Consider the following 20,922-nt stretch of genomic DNA (forward strand, 5'->3'; position numbering starts at 1 on the left):
GAACAGACTCCTCCCCAAACAGGCTGTGCAGTAGAAATAAAACCAGACTTTTATTGTGGCACATCTACTGTACATGTAGAACATAAGTGACTTACAGCAGCACGTAGTGACTCGTATAAAAGGCTAAATGGAATGCTTTGTTCAGTAATACTGATTTGTACCATATAAGGAAGTCTATTACATCATCAGCACGCCGCCTCCAGCAGAGGTATGTTATCATCAGTCTGTCTGCGGGAAGTGTCCGGCTCATGGAGTCCGTGTGCGGCTCGGCGTGGAGCCCAGAGTACAAACGGGGGGGTCACGCCGTGCTTTTGGTGGGCAGCTCCGTGCTGTTGTGTCTCGTCTTGCGCGACGTGCCGTCGTCCCGCGGCCGCGCCTTCTGTAAGTTGGACATGGCAGCGGTGCGCTCGATGTCGATGAGGGCGTAGAGTTCGGTGCGGCGGGTGGGGGTGGTGGGGGGCAACGGCGAGGAGGGGGTGCGCGGCGTGTGGGGATTGCTCCCGTCGGAGGCGCCTTTGTTCCCGGCCCCGCCGTCCATCTCCACCTCGATGTAGTTGAGCGTCTTGGGCGGCTCGCTGTGGCCCGACACCAGCGGCCGGCGGAAGTCAAAGTTGAAGATGGTGGGCCCGTCAACGCGGCGGCGGGCCGTGTCGGGCCGATGGGCGCTGAGCGGCGCCGTGACGTTCTCTGTGTTGACGTAGTTGTGCGAGGACTCGAGCGCAGCGGACAACGGGTGGGAGTAGGAGTGGTGCAGGTGGTGGTGGGCGTGGTGGTTGTAGCCATTGAGCGACGGCGTTTTGGAGCCGCCGCAGCTTTTCTCCTCGTCCTCGGAGCTCGGCTTCCTCGCCTCCCACACGGGCGGAAGCGCTGGCAGGTTCTCGTAGTCCAGCAGGGCCGTGCGCCGCTGGGCCGAGTTATTGACATTCTGCAGGTCGGGTGTGAGGGGGGGCGGGCGGTGGCGGCGAGGAGCCGACGAGCCGTTGGAGTGCGTGGCGGCGGGTTCGGGCTCGGTGGGCTTCTCGCCGTGGCCGTTAGTCTCTTGGTGCTCGGCGGCATCCTTCAGCTCCTTCTGCCGCCGCTCCATCAGCTGCCTCTGAACAGGCGTGGGGCCCAGCACGAAACGCACGCCTTGTGGCTCCAGCAACACCTGCGGCTCTGCTGGGGTGGGCGTCGGCGGCGGGGGCTCCCCGCGGACCCTCGGAGGGGGCGGAGGCGTCGGCGGACACTGAGACTGTGGAGAGGTCGGGCTCTCCAGCGGGGTGGTGACGGTCAGCGGGCTCGGCTGCTCCTCCAGGAGCCCCGTGGTGTTGACGTAGGTGTGTACCTGTGAACAGAAAGGTGAGACCCAGTTACCTACAGGTGCAGAAAGCTTCAGGGACATCAGGAGCACGGAAACATCTGGAAACGATCACCTAAACCCTCGGACTGTCCAGCTGTGTCACAGCTCTCATTTATTTAGATGACGAGCAGGTAAAGCTAACAGGTGAGAGGAGCGAGACACCTGTACAATCATCGGTGGTCCCCAGGTGATGATAACATCACAGTATCTAATAAAACCTTCAGGGGGTTGAGGTGCACTTGTGTCAGGTTTAATGGGTCACTATATTGGTAGAAAGAGTTTACCAGCAGTCTGGGGCTTTTATTGTGAAAAGCAGATGCAGGAAGAAGCCGTTCTCTTCCTGTGCAGGTGTATTTTAACCATGCTCAAACGTGACTGGGCAGTGCTGCTGAAAGTGCAGACCGAGCTCAGGATGTCCCGCCCCTGACAGCGAGGATCGCAGGTGAGACTTACCGCTTCATCGGCCACCAGCAGAGGGTGCGTAGACTCCTCCCCCACCGACGGCAGCCGGGTGCTCGCCACAGACGGGTGACGACTGGAGGGGTGAGATGGTGCCTCGCCTACAGATGGGATCCGCGTGACACCGTTTGGCACAGACGGCACCGAGTAGCCGAGAGCTGCAGCCAGAGGGGAAAGAGAGTGGGAGGAGTTTAGTGAGTAAGCATGTGACCTGCACCTGTAAACGTCACATGGTAAAAATACACTAACGCTTTAAGATAGTCAAGCCTCCAATCACTGATCACCCTCCTGACAGCAGCTGACCTGGTCTCCAACAGGAATTGACATGAAGCTTCACTTCCTCTAACAGCCACCAGAGGGCGACACAACACAGATTTGGCGCTCTCTTTCCCTCCCCACACGTCATTTCACTCCGCAGTTGTCAGGTGTTTTTACCTGCAGGCGTGAGCGCCGCCTGGTGGCTGGGTTCCAGCACAGCCTCCTCCACCACGCTGATGCTGTGGCTGTGCATCACCTCCTGCAGCATGTTGAAGATCTCCTCAGCGCGAGCACACTTGAAGGCAAAGATGCCTGAACACACACACGCACACAGGTTAAAATGAGCACCCACACCTGGTCAGGTAGAAACAGCCAGGTTTAAACTACAGAACACTGAGTTTGAATCAGGACAATCAAACTGAGCTCAGGTGAGTCCAGGAGGAGGTGGAGCTTACAGGTGAAGTCACAGTGAAGGGTTCACCAACAACATTAAGAACACTTACAGGTGAGATCAGTAACAGGTAATCTGGTTACTGTGGTTACTATGCTGCACTGTCAGCTGCAGCCTCACCCACAGGAAACAGGAAGAGAGATGAGTCAGAGGGGTTCGGTCTAATCAGCAGCTTCCTGCCCAAGGAGGCAATCAGCCAATCAGAGCTGAGGAAAGTTTTTCTCATGTCACTAGCACGCTATTGTGGTGGGCGGACCCAGAGTCACGCTCTGGATGAGTGATGCTCATGATCTACAATCACTGAAGTGAAAATTTAGCTCCTCCTACATCTCAGAGACGTTCCCTTGATGGTCGCTGAGCGGTGGGAGGAGCTGCTGATCAACTATCAGAATGATCCAGATCAACTGGTTTTCTATTGATCTGGATGATTTTGGTGGTTCTGCTGACTCCTCACAGGAACCAAAACCAGGTGGATCACGCACCACACACACTGCAGGCAGGTTTTGATCCACACGCTCTTTCACCGACAGCTGATCAATACTGATCGGGGGCGGGGCAGGACAAAGGACATTCTGCTGAGACTTACTAGCCCACCTGACCTAACGGCCCCTCCTACACCCCCCCTCCTGACAGCGAATCATAGCAAGGCAGAGACCAGAAACAAGAAACACCTTTAATCAACACACGATCCTGTGGTGACCTCATTTCCTGTTGGCACACACGGATTCTTACCTTGGCCCGTCTGGCAGCGGCGGCCGCTCTCGAACGAGAACAGGTTAGAGTCGTAGCCATAGCGGCGCAGGCACAGATAAGGCCACCTGACGTCATCGCGGCGATGGGTATGGAGGACGAGCTCGGCGTCGGTCAGCTCCATCACTCCCGAGCCCAGTTCGTTCCCATCGTCGTCCACATTGATCACCTGACGGGCAGAGAGAGAGCGTCATGACCTCTGACATTTCACGCCTTTACCGGCACCACGCCATCAGCAGACATCTGCAGAAATCAGTGAGTCTTAATCCTGAGGATGAGTTTAACGGAGCGTGCTCCGTCTTCATGCTGAACACAAGACGTGAACTTCTCACGGCCAAACAAACACCGAACGCCACCTAAAAACTGACGGAGGTCGTGCCTCCGCACCCTGCAGCTGCTCATTTAAGCCCGAGGACCTTCTACATCACAAACGTCTCCACAGACTGAAGTTTTATTTAAGCACCACATGGCGGATCTTTGTTTACGATGCAGTGAGACAGCAAACATACCAGTTACTGCTGGTGTCACTCTGTGACATCACATGTCATTCTGTTAGCTGCAACCAACCACACGGCGTTATACCAGTTTGTAAGAGCAGCGCTCAGTGGCGTGAATCAGCCTGTGCAGCGTTTCATGTCCCTTTAAAGGGACAGTACACTCAAAAATTTGGATGAGACCACTGTGACCCGGAGAACCTGCGCCCTCTCAATGAGGCGGATATCACCTCCTGCCTGCTGGTCATAAATTCTTGATGATTTGAGCGATCAGAGGACGAGAACTTTAACCACGTGACCTGAAAATTCTCCTCCCTTTTCTGAGATCAGCTGATCTCTGACTCATTTCCCAGCATAAACCCGTTTAGACTTACAGCCCATTGCTGTTACAGCTGCGGGAGCCGAGGCTCCGCCCACGGCCCAACCTGCTCACCCATCGGCCGCCCTCACGTGGAGACACGTCGGCAGGTGTGCAGCAGGGCTGTGAGTAATGAGCGAGCGACGGGACGTGTGGGAGTACAGGTGAGGCAGGCCGGGGCAGGACTCACCTTGAATTTACTCTGATGATTATCTGGAATCGACTCTTTCTCTGGACAGCTTAGGCAGCTACCCATGGCTTCTTCAGAGCACCATCTGATGTCTGCAGCAAGGAGAAGGCACGTGAGGAAACATGGCAGCACCCAGACGACGCACACACGCTGCTCCCCGATTGGTGGACTCACCTAGATCCTGCCTCCGGTAGCCCTGCTTCCATCCTCAGAGCCGTCAGGGGTCAAACAGGAACAGCAGCTCTGCACAAGAAACAGCAGGTGAGGCTCAGTGCACCAAAATAAAAGACGTCAATAAAAGATCACACTGCCCTCTGACGTCACCCTGCCCTCTGACGTCACCCTGCCCTCTGACGTCACCCTGCCCTCTGACGTCACCCTGCCCTCTGACGTCACTCTGCATCATCAACAGCTGTTTGTTTTCTGCATTATTTGTTCTGATGATTTTCAGGTGACATTTGGTGTTAAAGAAGTTGATCATAAAACAGAGTTTGGCTTCGCTCGTCTTACTGTCACCTTAATAATACGACAGGCATTCATGAGGACGTCAGATGTAGCTCGCTTTGATACCCTGACCCTGTGACCGTTGCTCAACGCTTCCTCATTTCTTCTGTCTAGTGTGACGATAAGGTGCCGTGACCTCTGACCCTTCTGTTTTTCTGCTGCCGTTTTTCTCTTTCGTCATAACAGTGCTCCTGTTAATTAAACAAATTATTTATGTTTTAAATGGATTGTTACGCAGTCTCCAGCTTGCAGCACCACTTCAAGCTGCCGGATTACTCTTAAAGACAAAAACGCTCTAAAATCATCCTTCCACAAAAAACTGTTTAAAGAGGCTAAAACATAGTTCAATGCTCGGATCAATGTCCTTGATCGGCTCAATCACCGATCGCAGCGCGTCTCATGTTTTCAGAGCCGTCACACAGTCATTGATGTGCTGGCAGAGGGTGCATCACACATCCTGTGACACTCAAACACAGCATCGAATCATAATCATTTTTGCTGTAATGACGCAGCTCTGATGATCCAGGCTGAACTGTTTACGTCTGACGGCTGCCTCTCATTGGTCCGTTGTTCTTAATGAGATTAGATTTTAAAGTTTCCATCTTCTTTTCATTCAAATGAATTCTTTAATTCGTTTTCATGATTTTATTGGTTGGAGAAAAAACTGTCAAATTAAAAATAATCAGAATTCACCTGTTTGGTTTCTAAACCTGAGACGGTGCTTTCTGCAGACGCACTGGGAGCTGCAGGAAACCACGGCCACATCCAGATTATGCAAGTGAAGCTCAGCTTAACAAATAAACTTATTATTTTACAGCTTCAGCGTGTGAGGGCGTTCAAGGCTTTACTCACTTTAATCATTTGCCCGACAGACAGCCCCGCCCCGTGAGCCGGCGCCTTCGCTTGAGCTGGACTCAAACAGGAAACGATTATAAAGCCGTCATTTTTATTTACAGGTGGAAGCAGCGACCGAACGCCGCATAGCTGACACATACGTGTCCAAGAAAAGGGAAAATGATCTTAAAACAGCCTCTGACCAGCCTCAGAAAAGAAAAAAAACTTTACCTAGCTGCTTCAGTCATCAATAATCAATAACCAGGTTTAGTTTCATTGTTTTCAGCTGCAGAGCAGTCAAGTGTGTCTGAAATCATCAGCTCCACCTCAGTGCGGTCACACCGAGTCAACACAGCGGGCGACGGGTCGGCATTTGTTCCATTTAGCAAAATTCGATGACCACATCACCTTCATCTAAAATCTGACACATGCAGATTAAAAACATCTACACTAATCTGAGCACATCACAAACTTTTACAGATGATTTTTATGCTTTTATTTTGAAGGTCCGGGTGACTCGGTTTAGTTTCTGTGGGTTAAACTGCTTTAACGAGTTTCGGCGTTTTGAAGTTTTATCCAAAGCAGGGTTCCGATTCGGGGACTGATCAATATCCAGATAAGTTATTATCAATAAATCTAAACATGACGACGGGAACACGCGAGCCCAAAACATCTCACAGCACTGATCCATCGGGTAAGCAGAAGGTTGGAGGTTCACAGCGTCTTCATGTTGGCGTGTTAGTATTTTGGCCTTTCCGTGGACCAATTTACTAATTTATTTTTTTTTTCTTATTTTATTTTTGTAATTCACCTTTTCTTCCCATCTCCTGTGCTGCAGTTAATTTTCCTCAGTGTGGGATTAAATATAACGTCCATGTTTATGTCCATTCACAAAAACAGATTATACCTGGCGGGAAACTCGAGTTTCTGCCGAGTCGGCCACTTTTTCACGTTTCACTGAATTACCTGTGATCCAAACAGACCCTGCGTCACAGCAATAGGGACAGGGGCAGAGCCGGAGCTCACCTGTTCTCTCAGGTAAAAGTCCTGTTTTCCTGAATGGTGTCTGGTGAAGAGTCGGGGTGAACAGCAGGAAACCACGATGATAGTCTCCTGACCTCACACTGTTTTTCCTTTAATCTGTCACTCTACAATCAACCTTCAAAGCTTCAATCTTACAACCAAATGTCCCAACATTTAAACATTAAAAACCTTTAATCAACTAATAATCTGATTAATCAGCCAGCTCTCTCTCTTCCAATCAGGTAATTAACAAATGATTGGTAATCAATAAATGGATGAAGTCTGAATTTAAATGAGAAAAAAAAAAACACCATTTTTTTTTACTGATTAGAAAATACTAAGACTGGCTGATATTGATCTGACTGATTTCACCCAACCGTGTCAGTCTGATGGGTTTGATGTTAAATTAAGCTATAGACGAGGAAGATAAACTAAAATAAACTGAGGAACGAGGACTGTAAATGTCGACATCCCAGAGTTGATCGATCAATATAAGAAATCTCAATAACCTATAATAATCAGCTAATCAATATTGCAAACCCCCACAGATCCTTTGACTTAGTCGTTCAGATAATTATTAGCCTGTTTATCAATAAATAACTAAGAATTTCCTGGCAGAAGAGTTTAAACGGTTCCCTTATAGAGCACACTGATTTTTGAAGGAAGATCTCTGGAGCAGCTGACTGATTAATCAATAAAATAACTGACAGATGATAAGATGAAACTGGCACCGATTGATTAATCGATCACTGGCTGAATGAAAGCAGCCTGATCTTTATGTTTCTGTCCTTCCTTGTTTTGAATCACTCACTCAGAATGCGCGTGCGTGCGTGCGTGCGGTGTGGTGGGGGGAGGCTGAAAACACTGACTTATTACTTTACCACAGTGTGTGTGGGATAATGGCCCGTGTTTCTTTCTCTCTGGGTCACAGCCTCTCCCCGCGAGGCCGCGCCACTCTCGCCCCGCTCTCGGTGAACTTTGTTGGGCTGACAAACTTCGGTGTGTGGGTGTAATGGCAGCTAGCAGCACGGAGCTAAGCTCAATAAGCTAACCGTGATTTCAGCTAATTAGCTCGGGGCTACACACCGACGCACTCCGCCCGCTCGTTCCCACAAACATCCAACAAACAGCCCGGGACAAAGAAACATACTTACGGGGCTACTTCGCCGTGTCCGATGGGAGCATCCAAACCGCGGGACGCCCTCGGGGCCGCTCGGCAGCTCGGATTGGGGCCGAGAAGACGCTGGGGCAGCTAGCGTTAGCCGCGGCTACAGCCGCAGATCCTCCATCTTTCCTCTTCGCCGCTGAGCGCCAAAAAACAATTACAACTTCTTCCAGCCGCCGCTAACGCTGCTGTCTGCGCCGATTAACCAGCGGGAAGCGGCTCAAACCCATCGACAGGCCTTCGGGGTACTCTGCAGACTTCCCCCGCGCGTCCTCACACACTTTTTTCGCCTTTAAAACACTCTTTGGTTCAGTCACAGCGTCCTCTGTTCGGCCTCACTCCGACAAACTTCCGACACTTCACAGCCTCGATGTGGAAAGCCCGCCACACGGCGCATGCGCGGCCTCTGGAGCTTGGGACAGCCGGGGCCTCTCCCCGCCAGACGCCGAGACACACTGCAACTAAACACACACACACAGCTACCAAAACACACACACATAACCACAATCTAACTGTGATGCTAAAACCACATTTTGAGTCTCAAAAATGTCTTCAAACTTGTGGGGACGGGCACTTTGTCCCCATAAGGCCTCTTGGTCCCCACAAGCATAGTAGTGTTCCAATTTCTGGTCCTCACAACAATCTAAACATGGCACACAGACACACACAAACACATGTCAGGATAACAGTGTAAGTGATCAAAAGTCCTACAAATTTCTCATAAAATCCTGAAATAACTGTAACAGAAAGTGTCTGACCTTTGACCTTTGGATAAGGACAAAGGTAAAAGCACGTGCAGTTCAGCGTGAGCTTAATGGGGGTGGGGGGTTGACCTGAAACCTTGGTGGACAACAGTGAATTCAGTCGGCTGCTTTGGGACACAACCATGGATCGATTAACAAGACCGAGCAGGAACAAAACCGCTCTTCAGACACGCAGCGCTCCTTAAACCTGCGTTCTGTCCGATGTCCAGCAAGACTCCTCTTCGCCTGCTTCAGGTGTGAGCTGCAGGTGGTAAACAGGAGATGGTGGGTTTGAGTCCCAGTGACGCTGAGGGGGAACATCTCACAGACAGGAAGAGTGCTCGCACAGATGAAGTTTCTTCTTCCTCATACCTGAGCTTCAGACCAGAGTAATCAATATCCTGCTGATCATTCTGAGGTCCAGGCTTGAATTAAGGTCACGTGCTCTTTACAAACATCCCACGCTTGCTCTGATCCCACTGACAGTAACAGTTATTATAAAACTTTTATATGAATTATTTACATGTAATTTAGTTATTTTGTAAAAGTCACTAAATCAGACCACTGATCAGAAACGATTCAAATATTATTGATAAATCATTAAACCAGTTTCATTCCTCACGCTGTTACTTTATTAAACTGATTTTAAAATGTTAATTTAATAAGGAAACTATAATCTTCTGTCTCACTAGCATCATATTCTTACGGGCAGAATATCTTTAGATTAAAGAATAAAAAATATATTTTATTTTATATTCATGGATATAAATCTTCTATTTTATAACGAGTAGAATAAGATTTTTATTTCAGTCTACACTCTGCAGCAGATAACATCCTTCTGTTGTTTTTTTACAAGGTTCTTCGCTGTTATTTTGGGCTTTTATTATGAAAAGCTGGGACAAGAAGAATCTATTTTTTCACATTATTATAACTAATCAACCTTCCTATCTTGATCAAACAGCGGTGATCAAATGATCCTCAGCTGATATCTGTTTGAATCGCACGACTTCAGGGAGGGAAGTTTAAATTTTAGTCTTGTTTTGGAAACTTCAGCAGAGTTTTAATCTGGGCTTATCTCCTTCCAGAGGAATCTGGATTTACTCAGCTCCTCCTGTCAGATCCCTGTTCTCCACCAGTGCTGGGTCTAGACCCAGATCCTTGTGGTTGCAGGACGTTGGCGTCTTTAGCGCAGTGTCAGTGGAGAAGAGGCGAAAACCTCCTTGGCCGTGATGAGCTGATGAAGGTAAAAGCTGTGACTGAGTTAGGACATGAATGCTGTTTGCGTCCTCTGAAGGAAAGGAGCTTCAGTGCTTCCTTTCCAGTATTTAAGTCTGACATCATTAGCCGTTTCCGGCCCAAAGTCGAACAAACACTGCGGCACCACTGAGACTTACAAACTGTCTAAATCAGGAGTCGGCAACCTTTCTGATGACGAGTGCCATTTAAAGTTTCCTCAGAAGTCAGTGTGCTGTATGATTGCATTAGCAATAAATGTAATAACGCTCTATATTAACAGTTACACACTATATAGAATAACTTTATAGATTATTTGTTGGCAGATGTTTGCAGCTATCAGCGAATCGTTATCAGCTATTTTGATACAAAAAACGACTTTTTATCCATAACAGCAAATGAACTGAACAACAGAAAATACAAATGCTGTTTATGGTCTCCTCACAACACTGATAAGAAAAATAAACTGGGCCAATATGTTTGTTAATACAGAGACACACATGTTAATGTGATCTCTGGTCTCCCACTCAGAGACACAGGTCTCCCAGTGTCCAGCATGCCCCCCCCTTGTTAATGCCCTACCTGCCCCCCTGGCAACACTTTGCTAGACCCGCCCCTGCACAGTTACCAGCTGTCAGCTGCTTAGAAAAGGATCCTGGTGTTATTTGTCTCTCAGAAACAGTTCATAACTTCAACTCATTCATGTCACCTAAAAGGTAAACCTGTTTCTCCATCAGCTGTTCAGCTCTGATGATTCAGTAAGGACATCTCCTGGTTTCATCTTCATGTTTCCCTCTCACCACATATCCAAACCATCATGACCAGCAGCTTTACAGCTGTGGCTCCAGCAAACATCAGCTGATACTAGAAATTAATATTAAATAAATTCTAACAACAGCTGATCAAGCTTAAACGTGCTGCTGTTGTTTAGCGCGACATCAGCTGGTTTCCTCTTTCTGGCGCAAAGTGGGCGATAAACAAACAAGAGACAAAAGCCGATCAGCTGATCATTGATCAGTTTCATGATTGAAGTAGAAACAGGAGAGAGAGGGGAGAGAATGAGAGAAGAAGAGGCAGCTGTGCAGCAAAGACACAGAATAAATCCAGCTTTATGTCTTTTCCATTCTAGCTGAAGTCCGGGACAAACTGTGTTCCTTCTCAGCTCAACACGAAACGCGTAATATTTTCTCTGAATGCGGGGCGATTTAATTTTTACGGGACTGTTGGCAACTCTAATAACAAACCTTATAATAAAATAGTGATGGTAAATTTGATTCTTTTTTACTGAATCGAGTTTTAATGAGTCACTCACCAAAGTGAATCGGGTTTTTTGAGTCATTTGATTCACTGAGTCAGTCGACCAGAGAGTGCAAAAAATGTACATTTTCACTCACTTAATTTGTTTCTCTTTTCATGTAAATCCTGCTGCTAAGATGAGTGATTCTAAAAGAAAACAACTATTTTATAGAGCAAAAAAGAGCAAAAACATTTCTAAAATTAAGCAATTTCCTATCAAAATTGCTTAATAAACATTTATCTTGTTTATTTTTATTTTATTAGTATTTTCCTTAAATGTGTGAAATATATATTTTCTCATCTAAATGTCCACTGAGCTGTGAGCCAGGGGGCGGTAATGCGCCTTAACATTGGTTGCCAACCAAGAAGAAGAAGAAGCTGTGAGCCAGGAGGGAGGGGGTGAGTAGCTCAAATGTGCTGTTAGCATGTTAGCAGAGCGATGCTACTGTGAACCGAGGAGCTATTGTCTTGATGTGAGCTTCTACTCAGGGTTTTTTCTTCCAGTTCAGAGCAGAAATGTTTTTGTTAAGAAACTGGTTGTTGTGTTTTTCTCAACAATTTTAATTATAAGCTAGATACATTGCTGCTAACAGCAACAGGGATGAGTCAGTGAGTCAGTTGGGCTTGTGAATCATGATTCATGAGTCAGTAAAGTGATTCTCGAGTATTGAACGATTCGTTCATGATCACTATAATAAAATAAAGTTCACTATCAGTAACGTCATAGCACCCACCCAGCTGTATAGAAACTCCGTCATGCTAGCTAGCACGCAGTACGAGTTATTGTAACTGACTGTAAAAAGTCAGCACAACGAAAATAAACTCCACCTAAACTTGGTTTATATCTGACCCAGATAGACTGCAGGTCATAACTTCTTACCTGAAGTTCAGTTCACCTGACACGCGGACCGCTGGCCGCCTCAGGTCTCTCCTCCTGCCTCCCCTTCAGTGTTGCCAACTTAGCGACTTTGTCACTATATTTAGCGAGTTTTCAGACCCCCTAGCGACTTTTTTTCTAAAAAAAAGTAGCTAAAAAAAGACGTGAAAGCGCATATCGCTTTTACTCTCATCAAGCAGCGGGTGCTGTAACGCAGTCAGTTCTTCTTTTACTCTTTTAGTCTTATGCTGTTTTGTGGATCACAAGGTTTAAAACTACTTATAAACACACACACACAGAGTAATTCCACCAGAGTGCCTATTTCGGGTCACTTTTGCCGGTCCAAGCCCGGATAAAGGAGCAGGGTTGGAATTGTGACATTAAAAAAACAATAATTGCTAAAATAAATTTAATTTGTAGTTCTAAATAAATTCTAAATGCATTTAGGACGTTTTTTACTCACTTTATGTCTCTTCCATGATGTTATTTCTCTCTCCAACAACATAGATTACAATTACATTAGCATGACCAATTATGCAAATTAGGCGATGACGTCATTTAGCGACTTCTAGCGACTTTTAGGACAGCCAATAGCGATTTTCCTTACTGAGGAGTTGGCAACACTGCTCCCCTTTCCCTCATCCACCTGCTGCCTCCACCACTTGCTAATGTTACTGAATCTGTGGAAGCACCGCCATAGCCACCACCAAACAACTGAGTTATTTTTACACACCGGCCAGTATCTGGCCAATCCACCACCTTTCATTGTTTATACCGTTACAAAAATAATAACAATAATAATAATAATTGGGCCACTGAACAAATGCCTGGTATGCCGATGGCCAGTCCAGCTATGGTCGTGGCATCAGGGGTTGCCCAGGGTTGCCAACCCCTGGTCTAAATTCTTTCATCTGTAATAAAATGATCAGTGTGGCTGCTTTACCAGGTGTAGCAATTAAGTTTAACATCCAGGCATCCATTAAAAAGGAAAAGGATTTATGAAGTTTAACAGATTTAGAAGTTAGCAGGAAGTTAGCTCGCTAGTTTACACCTGAACATGATATAGCATGTTCTGACTGAGAGATTGATTATGATAGCAGAGCTATCAGAGTTACAAACTGCGTTCACCAGATATCAACACAATTTCGATCTGCTCCTCACGTGTTAACCTCTTTGACATGTCAATGGCTGTGAACAAAGAGAAACGTGTAAATAACTCATGAAAGAATAATGTTACGTTGAAACCAAGCACACCATTGTTTTTCTTGTGACATTACCAATAAGTTTGATGTGTCACATGACCCTCTTCCTATTGGAAAAACAAAAGTTGTATCCAAGATGGCCGACTTCTAAATGGCCACCATGGTCACCACCCATCTTGAGGAGTTTGCCCCCTCACATATACTAATGTGCCACAAACAGGACTTTAATATCACCAACCATTCCCATGTTATTACGGTGTATCCATATAAATGGCCCACCCTGTAGAACAAGATACAAAGTGTGTTAAAAACACAACAGACTTATTAAACGCAGAGTAGTTTGGACCCGGAAGCAGGATTTATCAGATCATCAGTTAAAGACCGGATAGGATCTCCTTTAGGAAGCACTGAAGCAGGAGAGGAGACGATTTCGTCCCATAATTCATAGTGAAAAACGTCTTTTGTTTTAGAAGCTTTATGTTCTTTTTTTTTTCTTGCGCTCAGAGTTCAGTTGTACTGAAATAATCCTGCTCAGGTTATCATAGTGTTTCTGGATGAATAATTAGAGAGCTGATAATTTTGTGGTGTGTGTTTAATAAGCTGCTCACATACAGACGAGCACAGGTACACTTACAGGTACAAGCACAGGTAAACTTACAGGTATGAGCCCCTGTGACAGAGATATAAACAGGACAACAGAAACTCAACCAAGAAACTGGAGCCAATATTCCAGCAAATCAAACACATAGGAGATGATACAACCAATAATATATAGATAATCTATACAGAAAGACATCACACAGCTGAACATAAATTAAAAAAATTAAAGTTATAAACATTTCTCTGTGACATACGAACACTGTAGAAAAATATATGGACATGTCTCTCTGAAGAGCTCAGCAATGGCTCAGCAGTCAGTACAATCGTTACGGTCAGGGTCAGCGTCTGTGGAAAGGACCAATAACCCATCAATAAGCCGTCAATAACCTGTCAGTAACCTGTTAATAATCTGTCAATAAGCCATCAATAACCCATCAATAACCTGTCAATAAGCGTCATAAAACCGGCAACAACCTGTCAATAACCTATAAATAAGATGTCAATAGCCCATCAATAATCTGTCACTAGCCTGTCAATAACTTCTCAATGAGGCATCAATAACCTGTCAGTAACCTGTCAGTAACCTGTCAATAATCTGTCAAAAAGCGTCATAAAACCGGCAACAACCTGTCAATAACCTATAAATAAGATGTCAATAGCCCATCAATAATCTGTCACTAGCCTGTCAATAACTTCTCAATGAGGCATCAATAACCTGTCAGTAACCTGTCAGTAACCTGTCAATAATCTGTCAAAAAGCCATCAATAACCTGTCAATAAGCGTCATAAAACCGGCAACAACCTGTCAATAACCTATAAATAAGATGTCAATAGCCCATCAATAATCTGTCACTAGCCTGTCAATAACTTCTCAATGAGGCATCAATAACCTGTCAGTAACCTGTCAATAATCTGTCAAAAAGCCATCAATAACCTGTCAATAAGCGTCATAAAACCGGCAACAACCTGTCAATAACCTATAAATAAGATGTCAATAACCCATCAATAACCTGTCAATAACTTCTCAATAAACCGTCAATAACCTGTCATTAACCTGTCAATAACCTGTCAATAACCCATCTGTATCCTGTAAATAACCTGTCAATAACCCATCAATAACCTGTCAATAACCTGTCAATAACCCATCAAGAATCTGTCAACAAGCCGTCAATAACCCATCTGTATCCTGTAAATAACCTGTCAATAACCTGTCAATAACCCATCAATAACCTGTCAATAACCCATCAATAACCTGTCAATAACCCATCAATATCCTGTAAATAACCTGTCAATAAGCCGTCAATAACCTGTCAATAAGCCGTCAATAACCTGTCAATAACCCATCTGTATCCTGTAAATAACCTGTCAATAACCTGTCAATAACCCATCAATAACCTGTCAATAACCCATCAATAACCTGTCAATAACCCATCAATATCCTGTAAATAACCTGTCAATAAGCCGTCAATAACCTGTCAATAAGCCGTCAATAACCTGTCAATAACCTGATGTTAATCTGAGGCTCCACATCTGTTAAATGGTAAACAGACTGGTTCTTATATAGTGCTTTTGTTCTCTGTCTGAGCACTCTTTTACAACTAATTCATTCACCCAATCACACAAGCACTTCTTCTAAGTTTAAGTGCTGAGTATCTAACATTCACATTCACACTCCGATGGATGCATCGGAGTGTGAATGTGTATCCGATGGATGCATCGGATACACATTCACACTCTGATGGATGCATCGGAGTGTGAATGTGTGTGAATGTGTATCCGATGGATGCATCGCAGAGCAACTTGGGGTCAGTATCTTGCCCAAGGATATTTGGCATGCAGACTGGAGCAGCCTGGGATCGAACCACCGGCCTTCTGGTAAGTGGCTGATCTGCCACCTGAGCTACAGCCACCCCGTAAAAAGGACCAATAATCTGTCAATAATGTGTTCATAATCTGAGGGTGGTAATCTGATATGTAGGATCAATAATATGAAGGTTATCAATGACTCACCGCCTCACATCCTGTACATTCCCTCCTGCTCGCTGCGTAGCTTCCTGGCTCTGAGGACGTCTCTGACACACTGATGCAGGTATGCATACTGCACCTGTGGAGAGGTGGCAGGTGAGTCACACCTGAGCTCAGATTACAAAATATAATTTTCAGTCTGACAGCAGAGATTACAGGATTATTACAGGAGTCTATCATTTCAGCCTGGGGGATTATTTTAGTCACCTGTGACTGAGTGCCTTCAGGTGTTTGTCAGCACCAGGTTTTAGAAACACAGATTAGCTAGTCAGGACGAACTGAAAAAAATCTTGGGTTCCTTTGATATATTTAATATTTACATTTGCTCAGCTCAGGAAAGCTCTCTGAACTCTAGCAGAGGACATCTCTGGACCATCTCATAGCATCAGACATGAAAACAAATCGAAGTATGTAAATAATAAGTGAACTCATTCAGGTTCTCAGCAGCAGTTTCAGTGCTGAAATCCCAAATGTAAAACTTCAGTCATCATACCAGATTAAACAATTTTCAAACTACAAATATGGCTGACGCACAGAAAAGGAAGAGTCGATTAAAAGTGCAGAGATACATGCCACATAAACGTTTGCCCCCATGAAGCATTGGTCCTACCTCAGTCTGCACCATGTGGGATCGATGGAGTCGCAGGTCAAACACGGCGCTGTAGATATCCACCGTGTCTTTGGCGTCCAGCTGCTGCAGCACTCGATCCAGGACAATGAAAGTCCCCGTCCGGCCCACACCGGCGCTGACAAAAAGACCAAAGTCCAGTCAAAAAACACGTCGTATACTGACTACAGCTAATGAGCAGGATGGTCCACATTAGTCCACAAACACACATTAGCGTGTTATACTGGTGAAAAACACAAGGTTGACTATGAGGTTTCTGTTGGTTTAGCTATAATTACTTCATATCTGACCATGTGATGCTTCACACACTTTGAGATTCTAGGAAATCCGTGGTTCGTCACTCTGAAGAGGCTGATATTCTAAGGGTACAATGAGGTACCTGCAGTGGACTACGGTGGGTCCAGATCCCGAAGTCCTGTTGACGTAGTCTCGGACAGTACGGACAAACTGGATGAGGGACTGCGTGGTCTCTGGGACACCGTGGTCCGGCCACACCGTGTAGTGAAACTGACGAACCAGGCGGCTGAAGCCGAGCTGCTCCTCCTGCAACGCACAGTCACATTAAACTTCTTGTTCCTCAAGAATAAAATGAAAAGCGTTCGAGCCGCCTTTCAAACCGGTTCTGTAACAAAGATGACAGCTGTCGGAGAAACGTACGCTGTAGATGTTAAACTCTCTGATCGTCCACTCGGGCAGAACCGATTCCGACAGCATCTGGACGATCAGGTCTCCGTAGTACAGAGGATCCTGATCGAACGGCCAGTAGTGATCACATTTCACCTGGATGGAGGAAGAGGAGGAAAACCTCACTGTTTCAGGCTGATGAGTTTGTGAAGACGGTCTCTGTAATCATTGCCTCTGTGCTACCCACCCTTCCTTTCTCCACACACTGAGTGACCATCACCACATTGTGGACATTCTGCTCCCAAACCATCTTCCAGAAGTCGTCTTTAGTTCCAGGCAGAGGACCCTGTGTGGCGATGTACTCCCGCCGGAAGTTGTTACCCTGAAAACAGAGAGCGTGAACCCCCCGATATTCGGACAACCGCTGTGACTGACTCACATGCTCTCTAACCTCGGTAAACACTTTATCGTCTTTGTCTCAGGTTTCAGAGACCAGCTTCATCATCTCGTCTTCACCCATCCTGCTCTTAACTACTAAATGAGTCTTTATCGAGATCAGTCTTTGCAATGGACTTCTTCACATCCAACCAAAATGAAACCCTGTCCTAACTAAGCCAGGTGTGTTTGTGTTGCAATCATTGTATGGTCACCAAAAAACACCGACTGGCAAGCTGCGAAATGAAGTAACGATGAAGGAGACGCTATTAGGCCCTACTCACCTGAGTAAAAACTAAGATGCACTGCATGTGTTTATGTTTTCAGTCTTTACTGCACTTTGAATGAATCTCCAGTGCATCTCAGGTCTGTACTGACTTACTGGGATGTAACTGGCATTGATGTAGTCAGAGCAGGGGTCGTCATCAACGTAGGACAGCTTGACCCTCGTCGAGTCGTCTGAATACGAGAAAGGCAGTTAGACCCAGACCTTCTACAACCTGGTGATCTCTTATTGTGTCTGTGGGCTGATGACTCACAGGGCAGGATGTTATTGTATCGGTTCTTTCCCCGGTTCTCCGGCAGCAGAGCCGAGTCCAGAGGCTGGTTACGACCGACGTCCTTCAGATCCTGATAGGGAGAGAATAAAAGCGATTCACAACACAAACAAAGGCCCACTCTGAACACTCTTAAACGTCAAAATAGTGAAAACAGACAGGATAAAGCCTGGATCCTTCTCAATCCTCAATGTTGCCACAAGTTCTTTTATTCTTGGAGGATGTGATATGCTGAAGCTGGAGTCTTTCAATGAGGAACAAATGAGTTTTATTGATTGCTGACCTCATACTCCTCTGACATCAGGTAGTTGGAGTCAGCCTGTAGTTTGCTGTAGTGAGACTCAAAGTTCACAATCTTAATGGGACTGCAGGAGAAAAGAAAACATTTAAAACCAGAAAAATTCACAAAAGGTCAAAGATGAACCTGAAGCAGTGTGAACGGGAGTACAGACCTGGAGATTCGACGGCTGCTGAGGAGCAAAAGGCAGAGAGAGAGAGACCTCAGAGTTTAAACCTAATGATGCATTTTCATCTGCACACACATGCAGTACTACAGGCAGTACTACATGCAGTACTGCATGTAGTACTACATGCAGTACACACATGCAGTACTACATGCAGTACTACATGCAGTACACACATGCAGTACTACATGCAGTACTACATGCAGTACTACATGCAGTACTACATGCAGTACACACATGCAGTACTACATGCAGTACTACATGCAGTACACACATGCAGTACTACATGCAGTACTACATGCAGTACACACATGCAGTACTACATGCAGTACTACATGCAGTACTACATGCAGTACATGCATTAATCAGACCCTCCTCTGAAGGAAAATAATCTGTCACAATGCAATCACATGTCCGCAGAAACAAAGGCACAACAGTACTCTGACTGTAGTATCAGTTCAGCTCTGATGCTGCCTGTTCAGCAGGTAAGGGAGCTGAAGGTGCTGCAGCACCCCCTGGTGGATTGTAGAGGACATGCATGTCCATCAGTGTATCATGCAGGTAAGGGAATTCCAGAAAGCTGATTCTGTTTATCCGGACATCTTCAGTGGGAGAAACGTTTCGTCATCGTCCAGGCGACTTCTTCAATCTCAGCTGACTGCAGGTTTCAACCAACAGGACATTTGCACAGTGACTGAAACTATCGTCCTTCCAAAAGACCTGTGGAGACCATCTCTGAATGGAGGAGGGGCCTAAGGGTCACCATCTTACATGCTGTGAGCCATTCCCCAACTCTCTGTGAATGGTACTCATGGCCATCGATCAATGATCACAGATCAGTGATCATGACATTTTCCATATTAATGATCATAAACTGACCTCGCAGCCCATTGGTCACCGGTGGTGATAGGCTCAGTCATTGTGCAGGTGCTTATAAGGTTGATACCTGCAGTCAGCTGAGAGTAAAGAAGTGAAACATTTCTCCCACTGAAGACGTCCAGATGAACAGGACCAACTTTCTGGGTAAAAAACTCTGATTTTATTTCATATCAACGGTGGTGAGAGTTTGCACTCTTACTGTTTCAAATGTGATGTATAGAGTGTTATGAAAGGTGAGTCACTGTGCAAACATCCCTGAACATGATTGATTATTGATTACTTACCCTCTGACACCCAGCTGGTTCCCTGCTGCTGCTCTCTCTCTCCTCATATTTATCCTGACCTCCAGCCTCTCTTCCTCACTGGTGGAAACACAGCAGGACGTTTAACCTAAACAAAGATAAGCAGGTGTACCTTACAGACAGGTGCGTCCTCTGATACTCACACTTTGCGAGTTCTGTGCCTGCAGACAAACAGAGCAGTGATTCCCACAATCACAGCAGCGAGGAAGAGTGCAGCACTCACGCCTTCGATGACACCGCTCAGAGGCTCTGCAGGAGGAAACACAACTGTGATACTTTTCTGAATTTTTTACCTGCACCTGCTTGTCCCAGCTCGACCTCAGGTGTATTTTAATCGAGCTAAGGTTTGTTCTCACCAGCCTCAGTGATGATGGGCTGCGATAGGCAGGTGTCAGAGAACAGCGGAGACAAGACACTCAAGTCCTTTGCATCATCATCAAACAGCTGAGTAAAAGCTCGGACGCTGATCCTGGAGACAAACACAGATGCCCCTAAGGTTATTCACGCAATGCCTGACCTTAGAGGTAACGCTGGAGCAAAAAGTCTACGGGGCTGAAAGGTTCAGAGATGATGAGCTGGTTCTAACAAACCACTAAGGCTGCAGGTTTCTGGTCAGTCTACCGCCCTGGAGTGCTGCAGTTGGAGGAAGTGGACACGGAGTCAAGTACCTGACATTCATGCAGAGGATTTTTCAGTACCTGTAGGCAGTCTTTGGCTTCAGGGGTCCATCACAGAAGTGGTTCAGCTCTCCGCTAGAGTCTGGGTCCTGGTCTGAGCCTCTGGCATCACAGCTGCCCCCTAGCAAGTCCATCCCAGTCCCCAAGCTGATGTTAAAGCTCTGGGTGGTGCTGTCAGGGCTCTCGGTGCATCGGCTGGGGAAATAGCTGGTCTGGTAGGACCTGATGGAGCTGTTGGAGCTGTAGTCCAGGTAGGAGGGCAGTGGGTGCTTCTGCTCCAGCTGCATTAGGCTAACATCTTCAAAAACAAACCAGAAGATTCACGGTTAGATTATTGCATCCTATTATCATCCTTCTGTCTGTCCATCCATTATTATTTCCGTTATCCATCTATTGATTGGTGTTTTATTAATCTCAACATGCACTCATTATTATTTTATCATCATCCATAATTCCATAATCCATCCCATTATCCATTATTTATCCCAAAAGAAGAGGTATGAGGGAATGGTGGAAAAGACGGATACCACCAAGTGAAGTCAGGTGACCAGAACA

General features: G+C 46.0%; 2 protein-coding genes across 5 annotated transcripts in view; both read right to left on the reverse strand.

Moving 5' to 3' along the window:
• Positions 1-26: 26 nt before the first annotated feature.
• On the reverse strand, positions 27-7,884 carry LOC146513332 (fibroblast growth factor receptor substrate 2-like). The gene is made up of 7 exons (XM_085166714.1): positions 7,815-7,884; positions 4,474-4,542; positions 4,300-4,391; positions 3,240-3,426; positions 2,234-2,368; positions 1,793-1,956; positions 27-1,324 (listed from the first exon to the last, which is right to left on the reverse strand). Exons 3-7 carry the CDS (start codon positions 4,363-4,365, stop codon positions 299-301), a joined length of 1,578 nt encoding a protein of 525 aa, XP_085022840.1. The 5' UTR covers positions 4,366-4,391; positions 4,474-4,542; positions 7,815-7,884; the 3' UTR covers positions 27-298.
• An 839-nt stretch (positions 7,885-8,723) lies between these two features.
• Positions 8,724-20,922, reverse strand: part of ptprbl (protein tyrosine phosphatase receptor type B, like) — a 30,793-nt gene continuing 18,594 nt past the window's right edge. The window contains exons 19-32 of one of the 4 annotated variants that reach the window (XM_085166709.1): positions 20,389-20,665; positions 20,047-20,159; positions 19,834-19,939; positions 19,673-19,750; positions 18,498-18,515; positions 18,329-18,410; positions 18,028-18,118; positions 17,871-17,947; positions 17,301-17,435; positions 17,087-17,209; positions 16,809-16,972; positions 16,412-16,547; positions 15,787-15,880; positions 8,724-8,830 (exon numbers count right to left, since the gene is read on the reverse strand). In XM_085166709.1, the coding sequence (XP_085022835.1) occupies positions 15,791-15,880; positions 16,412-16,547; positions 16,809-16,972; positions 17,087-17,209; positions 17,301-17,435; positions 17,871-17,947; positions 18,028-18,118; positions 18,329-18,410; positions 18,498-18,515; positions 19,673-19,750; positions 19,834-19,939; positions 20,047-20,159; positions 20,389-20,665 (1,490 nt within the window). In that variant the 3' untranslated portion in view covers positions 8,724-8,830; positions 15,787-15,790. Of the gene's footprint in view, positions 8,831-13,750; positions 14,122-15,786; positions 15,881-16,411; positions 16,548-16,808; positions 16,973-17,086; positions 17,210-17,300; positions 17,436-17,870; positions 17,948-18,027; positions 18,119-18,328; positions 18,411-18,497; positions 18,516-19,672; positions 19,751-19,833; positions 19,940-20,046; positions 20,160-20,388; positions 20,666-20,922 lie in introns of those variants that run through there. The other 3 variants (XM_085166710.1, XM_085166707.1, XM_085166711.1) reach the window with 3 other exon arrangements.

The sequence above is a fragment of the Neolamprologus multifasciatus genome, chromosome 7, assembly GCF_963576455.1.
Source record: "Neolamprologus multifasciatus chromosome 7, fNeoMul1.2, whole genome shotgun sequence".
NCBI classification, from domain to species: Eukaryota; Metazoa; Chordata; class Actinopteri; order Cichliformes; family Cichlidae; genus Neolamprologus; species Neolamprologus multifasciatus.